This window comes from Bacillus rossius, chromosome 1 (genome assembly GCF_032445375.1).
Source record: "Bacillus rossius redtenbacheri isolate Brsri chromosome 1, Brsri_v3, whole genome shotgun sequence".
NCBI lineage: Eukaryota > Metazoa > Arthropoda > Insecta > Phasmatodea > Bacillidae > Bacillus > Bacillus rossius.
In genome coordinates, this window is record NC_086330.1 from 9,005,221 (window position 1) to 9,017,353 (window position 12,133).

At 44.6% G+C, this 12,133-nt stretch overlaps 1 protein-coding gene across 1 annotated transcript in view; it reads left to right on the plus strand.

Moving 5' to 3' along the window:
• LOC134531922 (phospholipid-transporting ATPase ABCA3-like) overlaps positions 1-12,133 on the plus strand; it is a 163,551-nt gene that overhangs the window by 103,750 nt on the left and 47,668 nt on the right. The window contains exons 19-22 of the mRNA XM_063367968.1: positions 4,283-4,516; positions 5,764-6,040; positions 6,851-6,976; positions 10,431-10,619. Coding sequence (XP_063224038.1) covers positions 4,283-4,516; positions 5,764-6,040; positions 6,851-6,976; positions 10,431-10,619 — 826 coding nt within the window. The remainder of the gene's footprint in view (positions 1-4,282; positions 4,517-5,763; positions 6,041-6,850; positions 6,977-10,430; positions 10,620-12,133) is intronic.

The window sequence follows — 12,133 nt, forward strand, 5'->3', positions numbered from 1 at the left end:
TTTTCTTACACAACAAGTTACATTGTTTATAAGGCTCAAAGGCAATAATTTAACGTCAATACAGAAAGACCTTAATCGCTGAGCACACAATTATAATAAATAATAAATGAGATTCTTAACATATTCAGAAAATTTGTTACGTAGGCAGTCAGCCAGATTGAAGCGTTAGGATCGCCGCTTCGTTCAAAAACCGCGCGTCTGCCCGGGCGGCGGCACGTCGTCCCCTCCTTCCTTCCCCCTCCTAGTGTATGCCTGTTCGCTTCTCGCCTCCTCTCTCCTCCTCCGTTCTGCGCATGCGCGCTGCGCGGCACATATGTTATATAAACAGATGTTTTCAATTTATTTGGTCTTGTTCTCCTAGTATCAACTAACTTGCCTGACCTAGTTTAGTCTCTTGTGAGAGCTCGAGTGGTTGTTAGCCAGAATGTAGTCAGTCAGTTAGGCTATAACTTTGTACGACGTGCGCGACCTCGGGGGAAAGAAAATGTAAGTTGGAGTGAGGCGGTCGCCCTTGCCATAATGTAAACGTTTGTTGAATTTTGTGTGTTTTGTCTAAATTCCCACCTGGAAAATTACGTTTGGATTTCATGTAACTTGACTTAATTTAACTTCACTTTGTTGGTATCTGTTCTCCCCTGAGTCGTCGACGTACGTAAAACGTAACGTAAATAATTCATTTTAAGAAAATGTAACTTACTTTTGTAACGCACGTAATGCGCATAAGGCAGTGAGTTTTCCCTGCACATCGACAATCTTGTAATTTAGCAGTTTCAATGCGTCTACCCCCTGTGACACCCCCTTTTGAGGCCCCTTAATGGGACCGCGCATGTTTTGTACCACGTTGCGCCGGCGTAAACTCTCACCTTTTTTGTGGCCTTGATAATGGCTCGTTCACTTTTGCTGTGTGTGTTAAGCACTTTAAAAAACCATATTGGTTTTTTTGTTACGTAAATTATCACCGTGTTATTTATTTTTGTTTGGCTTTATTAAAACTTTATTACTGTTAAATATTTGTTGCTGTGTTACAAATACCCGTCCTCAATCCTTGCCATGCTATGGCGTTTCACCTCGTTCCAATGTGTATAGGCATTACAAGATCAATACAATTAAATACAAGTTATCAAACAAAGAGTCAAACACTAGCATGTGAAACAATTACCTTTACATTTAAACAGAGTAAGGGTCAACAGGACAAATAATTTACATTCATAACCCCTCCAACGTAATACATTGCTACAGCCACTCGGGCATGCTTACAGGTCATTTATAGCAAATAACATGAGAGATTACCTTGAACACGTGAATATATATATACATACTGCCAAATAATACACAATTCTTTAAGAAAAGGAAAGCAAGCAAACTACCTTAACGTGCCCGCTCGTGCAATAAAAAGACTATTCCTTCAATAAAAGCACGTAAGGCCAAAACTACGTAATGTTACGTCAACAGGCTGTGAAAAATAGCTCAGAAAATTTTAGCGAGGTTAATCAGCATGCCTCAACATGGCATGACATGTCACAATAAACCAAGCCCCGAATTAATTCTGCTAAGTAACATGCACAAATGTTAAGAGGGGCTGGCTTACACGAGACCAAAACCTGAAACAGTTACTAAAGTCTCTATAGACGCGAGCCTGGCACAAAACACGTAAAGAACTTATGCATCCCCACATTAACTTAACTCATGAATCGTTAAATCTCCCAAGCTCAAACAAATGTTCATAGCAAAAGACATTTGGACACGTGTCGACACTTTCATCAATTCAAAGGCAATTTACGGCCAGTAGGCTCACGCCAAGGACTCACATTTAAGGCCGACTCGAACGTCACTCTGAAAATAGTTAACCAATGATGAGCGCGCTCTAAGAGAAAGAAGAAGAGTGGGGGGGACTGTGCTAACCGGGAGACTGACAGCAATATACTAATTGCTCGAACTAATGTTAAAAACAATGGACATTTACTCAGATACACGCACGCACGCGCACACACACGCTCACTTACTGCTGCTTGCCCCCTTATACTCTTGGCGCGCCGTGAGAGACAGTAAGCAGTAGTTTCACATCTTGCTAGCCCAGCCAGGTGGTAACCATTGCTAGGCATGCTGAGCACCATTGCTCCTATAAATCATTTATTACCATTTGGTCCTCAGCAGTGTTTCCTTAAAACTGTCCAGTATTGTATCAACTTGCCCCGTGCCAGTGCTCCTCGTGATGGCACAGCAGTCTGAACACACACTCCCCAATCTGCCGGTCTGATGTCACATGGTGCTGCAATCGTAAACTGGATTCTGTTTCAGTAAAAAAAAAAAAAGAAAAATGGCTCAATACAGTGCAAATTTGTGTCATATCCGAGTAATCTATTTTTCTGTTTACTTTCGTGGTACGTTTGAATATGTAAAAGAATACTAGTTTATTCTCTAACTTTAATTTTGGTGAGTTTGTGATACATAAAAAGTTATTTTATATTTGCGTAAATATAATTAAGATAAGCTGTAATGTGTGCCATAAGTCCTCGTCATTTTCATAAAACCAAAGAGTGCCTTTGTTATGTATACTATTTTTTTTTTTTAGGCATTTTTACAGTACCTCTACTGGGTGCACACCACAATATGTGCACTTGCCCTAGGGCAGATGTTTTATTGATTGCGAAATATTGCAATGTTTGAAAACTGTTAATTTATACTTTAGCACGCGACAAAAGTATAAAACCGTAACAAGAGTTTAAAAAAAAATCAGAGGCTAAAAATTACACACAAACATCGGGCCGTCAGGATAAGTAAACAAAATCTCAGAAAATTAACTTCATTGCTATATTAAATAATTCAATCCACTGTCTGGCTGTACAAATGTATTTTACATTACAATGAATTTATCTTGACGTTGTACCACCTTGGTCCTTATTTTAAGCCCAGGTCCCAGCCATGGCTGTACTGTCTGCCGCTGTTGGAGAGCACCCAGTGATGTCGCAGCCAGCCACCACCAGTGTTGTTTGTAAAGATGTGACGCCGACCGCCAATACTCCTCTATGTCGCATAGACCGCTATGCCTCATCAACGTCTCGCAAAGGCGTGTGCAGCGAACGCGCTCGTGCGCGCAGCAAAGTGTAGTTCTTGCGACGAGGCGAACGCCATGCAACGAGTTCTGCGCCGGCGGAAGGATCCGGCCGGGTGTGGCATATCCTTCCGCCGCACTACAACAGATTATTATAATTATGTTTTCCACAGGTTTTTATTAAACATTATTTTTCATTAATTAATAATTCAGTCCTTGCAAAATCATGTTTCACTGTACGATTTGTCCCGAACCTGGCCGGTTCAGTTTCCCGCGAAATTCACATGTTTCCGCGGGAGGGCTGGCGGGGGAGGGGGGGTCGCGCGCGGCGACACCGGCAGTGTCCTTCGAGAGCTCAACCAGGCCGGCAGCCTGCGCGCAACGCGGAACCTTCAACCTTTGCTTTCACCGACATGTAGTTTTCAATAGTGTAATTTCTTTTCAACCTTTCACGTACAGTTCCGCGGTCGGCCTAAATTTACCATGAGGTACTTAACTTAATTAAATCAGTGCTCTGAGATGAGTGTTCTACGTCTTACGTAAGTACTGTGGGGAGTTTTGTGAATTTACGTCGGCGCTTCACGCCCCCAACCTAGCCTACCAGCTACATAGTTTTGGCCCGCACGGGGCAGCCAGCAGGCGACGCGTGCCATCGGACATAATAACGATTCAGTCCCTGGGACACATCTAGACATCACGTAGAGTCGCCGGAGATACGGACCTACGGGTTGCTAGCCCAGTTTATTAAGAGCTAGGTAATAGTGAAGTGTAGTGTTAGTCAAGATGTCGTGTGCCATGTCAGAGTGTATTTTGTAACTTTCGCATCACGTGTTCAAGTCCGCCCCTCACGCGCATTAAAATCGTGAGCCGCCACTGAGGAAGTGAGCTGCGCGTGTGACTAGTCGCGTCGGGCAAACCGTTAGGGCCAGAACGGGCAGCACCATGTATTGGGAATGTGCTGTATTAAATTCTCCAACTAAACTTTGTGTTATTCTTCAGGCGTCCCGAGTGGCCATAACAGCTCGGGGGGCCCTACTGCGTTAACCCCTACCTCTAGCTATAAGGCCGAACCTTCCCTGAGATCACGAACCCGAGCAAAAATCACGTCTAAAAAGTCAGAGGTAGCGGGGACGGCATCAGATGTTGCTTTAAAACCTTAACCAGCAAGATGGATGGCATTGTACACATATTCCAGTGCAATTAATGAGTTTTTTTTCCCCCCAATTGCAGGCTGTAAACGACATTACTTCCTACACCCAGAACTTCATTGTCGGGGCAACTTTCAGCACCGACAGTGCAAGCTCTGCGCCTGAAGCCACCGGCTGGTTCAGCAACCAGCCGTTCCATGCCGCCCCGGTCGCGCTCAACCTGATTCACAACTCCATTCTCCGGAGCACGCCTGCGGGCTCGGGACGCTCCATCAGCGTCGTCAACCACCCTGTGCCGTACTCCGCAGTTACCGAGGTGGGCTCGCCACTGGCACAACTGTGTTTCCTCAAGGGTTTCAAAACAAGGGACAACATACCGTGTTTTATCGCATAATCGTCGCACATTTTATACTAAAATCAAGTTTGAAAAGTACGGGTGCGACGTTTACGTGACGGTATATTTATTATCCAAATTTTGCCACCCTAAAATATGGGTGCGACGATTATGCGATAAAACAGGGTACTCCTACCTTCTCAAATATTCTGTTTGCTCTTAACGTCAGAAACCCGTTCTGTAGAGTGCTTCAACATTCCCCTGTGTTGTTCATGCTATGCTTTGAGTTTATTTATCTACATTCGTATAGTGCAGTTTTTGAGAAGTTTGTTTTGGCATGGTAAAAGTAGGGGTTGGAAACTTGAGATGATACATGTGGTACCACGAATTCCCAAAAATTATTACTGACTTGTGAACATGCCACAAGCTACTTATTTATGATTTAATTGGACGAAGGAGGGTATGATATGGAAAAACTGATCTTGATTAGCATTTTTATTAGTTAGTATTAATGTTGTAATAATTTGTGCATATATGTACTACTGACATGTTGATATGCCAGCAGCAGCCAGATGGAATGGGAACAAATTTTCAACCAAAAACAATATTTCATGTACCTAATTCTCCATTGTCAAGAATAACCCATATTTATAGATACATGTGTGGTCATAGTATGTTTTGAACTTTTTTAAAGAACTACGTATAATTCCTTCATAAGCCTAGCTAGCTTACATTCGTCTTCACCGGGCATGTATTAGTTCACTTCTTGCATGGTCAGCCTGCCGAGTTGGAGCTACTAAACATTACTGGGCATGTGTCAATGCGACTGGCTCTCTTTGAAAGCACCTTGATGAAAACAACTCGCTCATGGCAACATTACCAAATTGCAGAACAACTCCAGGTTTAACCCAGCAGGGAAATTGAACTCTGATCATTTTGTTGGAAAATAAGACAATTATTTTCTTATTGTTTGTCACATAAAGCAGAAATAATTTCAAAAATATATATAATATTTATATAAATGTTTTTACACGCATATGAATTGTTCAATTTTTTTCATAAATGGGTTATGAAATTCACCATTTAGGTTCTTTAGACTTCACAGTACTGTTCATCTGTTCCTTACGTATTTTAAAGTTTTTTCTGTATGTCTCCTTTCTCTTCAGTCTCCGTTGCGCCAGCAAAGAGTGGTGGATGTGAAGTAATCTCCGCTCGTGTTGTCTCGCCAGGTTCGCATGCAGATGTCAGGCAACATGCTGGGCTTCCAAGTGGCGTACAACTTGGTGTTAGGCATGGCCTCGGTGTCGGCGTTCTTCGTGCTGTTCTACGTCAAGGAGAGGGTGAGCAGGGCCAAGCTGCTGCAGTTCGTGTCCGGGGTGGACGTGCTCACCTTCTGGGGCACGGCATTCCTCTGGGACCTCCTCAAGTTCTTCGTCATCGCCCTGGCCATCGTCGTGACGCTGGCGTGCTTCCAAAAGGACGGGTTCAGCGAGGTGGATCAGCTAGGTGACGTTCACAATCGTGTTTCAAATGTTTCGTAACATTTATCAGTTCTCTCTTGCATTAAGTCTTGCATACCACCATTGCTTTATATCCTTTAAAATTAGATTTTTATTGCCTGAGATAACAGATGATAAAGAGGCTATAGGTATTCAGTTTTCAACCGTGAGTAGCAGGCGTGTAATCTCTGATTGATTTGAAGAATGGAACGGGAAGTAGGCTATTAAACCCAGGGGAGTAGTGACGAAACCCCAAGAACACATCACATCTCATTTTTTACCGTTGTTGTAGGTATTGTCAGAGTTAAGTTTTATGCTGGAAAAGTCTTTACAGTTAGCGTGGACTTGGGTTCGAATGAGAGACCAAAGACGTAGGACCATGTGTAAACTAGGTGGTAATTTTTTTACATCAATCTTCTGAATTCATCTTTTCGTCATGATAATTTGCACAGACATTACTTCAGTGTTTACAAAAGTTATCTTCAAAACACTAGACACATTCAAGTTTGACATCTTGCAAGCTGGAGTTAACAATAAATACACTAGCTGATTTTTTAAGTAGAAAAAGTAGAAAACATGAAAATCAATGTTTGTTGTCAGTTATGCTGGTGTGCTTCCAGAAGGATGGGTTCATATGACAGTGGAAGTCAAATTAAAATATCTAAATAAAAACGTTGCATTTCATAAAATATTCATAGGTGGAAATACTAATTCGAAATAGAGATGATTGTTAATGGCATTCTCTCTGTGTGAATGTTGAACATTATGAAAGTAGGCCAAGCACGACAGGTACCACGTGCATGCGCCATGCCCACAGGTCGGATACTGCTGATGCTGATGCTGTTCTGCTGCGCGATGCTGCCCACAGTGTACCTCATGTCCTTCCTGTTCAGCGTCCCGGCCACGGGCTACACCTGGATCAGCATGTTCTACTGGATCACAGGTGCGCCCGCATCGGTGACTTAATTCTTGTGCAGTCTGTTCATTATCGACCTCTATTCTCAGTTCTGGTGGGCTGAATACAATAATTTTTCTTTTTATTTGCACCGTGGCGTGAACCAGCTTATTCACACCAAGTTACAAATGGTGCTCATAGAGTCCCTGTACACTCTTAACTATTGTACAAGTGTACAGAACTGTAGTCCCTTCTGCTAGGAACAGCTAGACAGAACTAGTTGTGTTTGTTAAGTATTGCGGTAAATATTACAGTATAGTATGAATGATTGATATACGTAATACGTAAACAAATGAAAATAAATAAAACATATAAGTCGGATATCACATTCGGATCTGCATCCATTTAATAATTTATTTTTATTCTTTTGTTTGATAACAAGTTTGACAAAATTTCAAAATTACATAGTGATGAACAAGTAGACATTAGAGCTTTGCATGTAAGACAAGAGTGCGGGGAGTTCAGGTCCCACAAAGATTATAAGCAAGTACAATAACTCAGCGCGATATACTGCGCTATAAAAGTAGTTACAATTCACGTTCGACAATGCTGACTAGTATGAAGTACAACGAAAATATATGAAAATATAAGAAAAAAAACTTATGTCAAGGGACAGACTGATGCTTATAGCCAAAGTGGCCAAAAACAGTTCATAGTGAACAGTGTAATATGTCCCTATCCAGACATCGGCCCGTGGGAGCGCTTACCTTACACGTGGCAGTGCGCAAAGCCAAAAGGGCGGAAAACAGCAAAAACGTCACACTGGCAGGAAACCCATGATGAGAGCACTTAAGGTGCCTAAAGCAAGAATTAAAGCACATACCACAAACGAAAACGAGAAACTGTCAGACAAACCCAAGCAACGAGCGTGAAAAGCGGCGATACAAACCGCGTAAGAAAACATGCTACAGACAATACCTAATTAGGGCGAAAAAGTCGGGGTCACAGACTAACCTAGCAAAACCCTGCATGATGGCGAAAGATGAACTTTACGTTACTCACTGGGATCCCACGACTGTATAACTTACTTTACACACGGCCATCTCGTGCCCACACAAAGAGAAAATCATTAAAGCCCTTCATGAAGCGAAGTCTCCCACGGCACCGTCCTAGCCTAACAAGCTAACTGATTACATGCTTAAAGTATGCTAATCTAAAAAGAAGAGAGCCCGGGCAACAGCTTACGGCTGCTTAAATACCCTCACATAGAGCGCGCTGCGGTTGGAGAGCTTCGGCGGGGAAGCTGAAAAGAGCAGGAGGGGGAAACAAACTCACTGGGGAATGTCAAGAGAGGAGAGAGGGGTGGGAAGGCTGTGACGTAGCGACGTACGAGGCAGTGGGCAGCTTCAGATTTTTGTGCATAATCAGAATGCAAATAAATTTTCTGTGAGGAATTATGCTTAGATAATATTTTTTTGGGTGTAGGTATATATATTTTAAATAATTCTTATTTCTATGTTCTAAGAAAAAATTATCACTGATAGCAAGAATGACTCGCAGATTATCTGTCTGTATAAAAATGTCATGATGGTTCTATAACATACACATATGTATAGCACTTGTTTGACAGTTGTCTATTAGACAGATTTGCCGTCACCCGACCTCTGTGAAAGGCCCGGGGGGTACCTGACGGGCGCTACGGGCGTCGCGATGCTCTGGTTGTCCGGAGGGGCGCCAGGCTAGCGGGCTGCTAGGCCGTTGGTGTGGGGTCGTGGGTACTCTGCCCCCGCGTGCCCCGCCAGGTACATGGCTTGAATGTAACCTGAATGGTTCTACCTTGACTGTGAAGGCCGCTCGGCCGTGTGGAGGACAGGTTGTCGGTGCGGAGGGTGAAATGCCTGCCCTCCAGGTGTGGATGGTATTTCTTCACGGCCCACACCACCGCCAAGCAATCCTGTTCGTTGCTGTGGTACCGCCTCTCCACCGCGTCGAACTTCGCGCTGGCGTAGTCCACCACCTGCCGTTCTCCGTGGTCGTTCACCTAGTACAGCATGACTCCGGTTCCCAGGGCGCTTGCGTCCGTCTGGAGGACGAGTGGGCGCTCGGGGTCGATGCGGACCAGTGTGTGGCACCGGGTGAACGCGCTCTTGATGGCCTCGAATGCCGTCTGGGCGGGCGAGCCCCAGTGGTAGCGGACTTGGGGTGACAACAGGTCCGTCAGAGGCGCGATGACTTGTGAAAAATTCGGAATATAGTTCCGGAGCCAGTTCAGCAGCCCGATGAAGCGCTGCAGTTGCTTCCGGGTACGTGGGACTTCTGCCATCGCGATCTGCTGGAGGTGACCTAGTTGGGGGCGGTTCCCCTCCGCGTTGACCACGTGGCCCAGGAAGTCGACCTCGGCAGCTCCGAGATGGCATTTGGCTGGGTTGGCCGTCAGGTGGTTTGTGGCCAACCGCTCCATCACCAAGGCCAGATGGCGGCAGTGGTCCTCCCAGGTGTCTGAGTACACTATGACGTCGTCCAGGTATGCTAGGGCGAACTGCCCGATGTAGCCCTCCAGCACATGGGTCATCATGCACTGGAAGGTGTACGGGGCGCACTTTAGGCCGAACAGCATAGCTCTGAACTGGAACCTCCGTCCGTCTGACACCGTGAACACCATCTTCTCCCGGTCCCCGCGTCGTATGGGCACTTGCCAGTACCCGGACTTCAGGTTCAAGGTGCTGAAGACCTGGGCCCTTCCCAAGCCGGCTACGGCGGCTTTGACGCTAATCTTGGGGGGCGGAGCGCTGACAGTCACGGCATTTAACGGCCGGAAGTCCACACAGAATCAGCTTGTCCCGTCTTTCTTGTTGGCCAGCACAATGCACGCATTGTACCGGCTGTGGGATGGCTCGATGACTCCGTTGTGCAGCATCTCGTCCACCTGCTCCCGGATGATTCGCTGCTCGCGAAACCCGTAGCCGCGAGGCGGGTCGAACACTGGGTCATCAGTCAGGGTGGGGATGCAATGTTCGGTGACGGTGGTCCGCCTCAAGGTTCCGTCCACGGCAAATACCTCAGCCTGGTAGGAGGGGGAGACGTTCTGGCGCACGTCCGCCAGGGTCAGCACCGCGTCCTGTCGGGGGGGCGTCTGCCCTAGTGCGTACACCACGTACCTCTCGGCTCTTCCCAGGTTGAGGCAGGGGGGTCCTAGCTCCAAGACCGCATCTTGCTGGACCAGCCAGGGGAGTCCTAGCACCACCTCCTCACACAAGTCTTGCACGACTACTGCGGACACCCTACTGTTTAATTCCTGTGTACTCACCATGAAAATCTATTAACTTGAAAACGAGAGGTGGAACCACAGCGACGTACAATTTTTATGTTAGTATACAGACTGTATCTTGGTGTCTGTATTGGTGGATCTGTATTACTATTGTTTCCCGTTCGAATGTAGGTCCGGATAGAGTATCTCAGTTATTTAGATAGAGTTTATGTTTGTGTGTGTGTGTGCGCGCAGGTATGACTGGCTTGTTGCTGGTGACAGCGTTTCCAAACCTGGGGCTGGACTGGGTGTTCGTCGTCCTGTTCCCGCTCTACTCGCTGGGCAGCAGCGTCAACCACATGCACAACAACGCCATGCTCCTCGAGACCTGCGCTCCGTTCAGGCCCTTCTGCTCGGAGCAGCACCCCAACTCGTGCTGCATAGGTGTGTTCTGTGCCTCTGTCGCTCCACTCAAACGTAACACTACCTAGCCCATTACAAACAAAACTAGAATTATTGGAGAAAAGATTTTATTGTAGGTCAGTTTCATTTTTGAAACAGGAGATACCAATTTTTATTTTTTGTGAACACTGTTTATTCATAAAGATATCACAATTTTCAACTAATATGACACTTACTTGTTCAATGATAGTTTACTAAAAAAGTGTAATTTTGACCGATAATTTATGCACTTTTACAATATAATAATTTGTAATAAGCATGTCAAACTATTGGGAATAATACAAATGAATGAGCAAATATATGTGCATTTGAAAAATGTACCAATGTCGTTATGTAAAAAATTAGTTACTAATACAGTTGAAATATAAAAAAAGCAAAAACAAATTTCCAATCTACGGTATTCACCTGCAGAAGGTTTGCCCCTTTGTATGAGTCGCACCTTTAATTTTGGGCAAAAAAAAATCTTAACATTTTCATCGTAATAGTTGCCCCTGCATATGGGGTCGTAGCACCATATATGTATATGTCTTCACTAGAGTTCTGTGGATACAAGTGAAATGTTCCTTTTCTCAGCTTATAAGTGCGTAAGATTGACCCTCGTGTTAGGCAGGTAAATTCGCCCTTCCTTATATTTATGACCCATCCAATTGCCACACTTCCTAACAAGACAAAGGAGAATACTGTTGTTTTATATACCCTCGTTACCATTTCCTCCATTGTATTTTATTTTTTTACCCATCCCTTTGACACGGAAAAAGAAGAGGCGGCCAGCTTCTCTTTGTCAGTTCCATCTATAAAAACTAGCACACAGTTTACCAGAGGCTGGAGGAATATAAAAGGTGCTCTTATAAGCACCAGCTATGGCTGCAGTTTTGTCACGGTATGTTCAGTTGAAAGAGTGGGAAATCTCATTCAAAAACAATGATGTTTGGGCACAGTTGGATCATGAGCATCTGCCAGGATAGACACGTCAATTGTGTGGGTGCCAGTTCACAGGACATTTACAAAGAAAACTCTCACACTCACTCTCAAACTTACTCTTACTCACTTTCACACTCTCTCACTTACTTTCACACACTCTCTCACTCACTTTCACACTCTCTCTCACTCTCACTAACTTTAACACTCTCTCACTCACTTTCACACTCATTCTCACTCACTTTCACATTCTCTCTCACACTCACTCACAGACTCACTGATTCTCACACTCACTATCACACTCTCTCTCACTGTCACTGCTCTCTCCCTCAGGCTGGTTTATTTTAAGATTTTCCTCTCCTCTTCTCTTCCTCTCAGTGCAGCAGATGTGTCACTTGCCGATGCCATGACAGGTCGGATGGTAAAAAATAGTTCTAAATTGCATTGATAGTGAGTTATTATAAAAACCATGTTGCGTTGTTTTTCGGGCGCTGGTTCCAGCTGAGGCATCTGAAAATGTGGTCAGACCATAGAGCAGTTCCTAATTGAACTTATGAATTTCTTTGAGGATAAAAAAA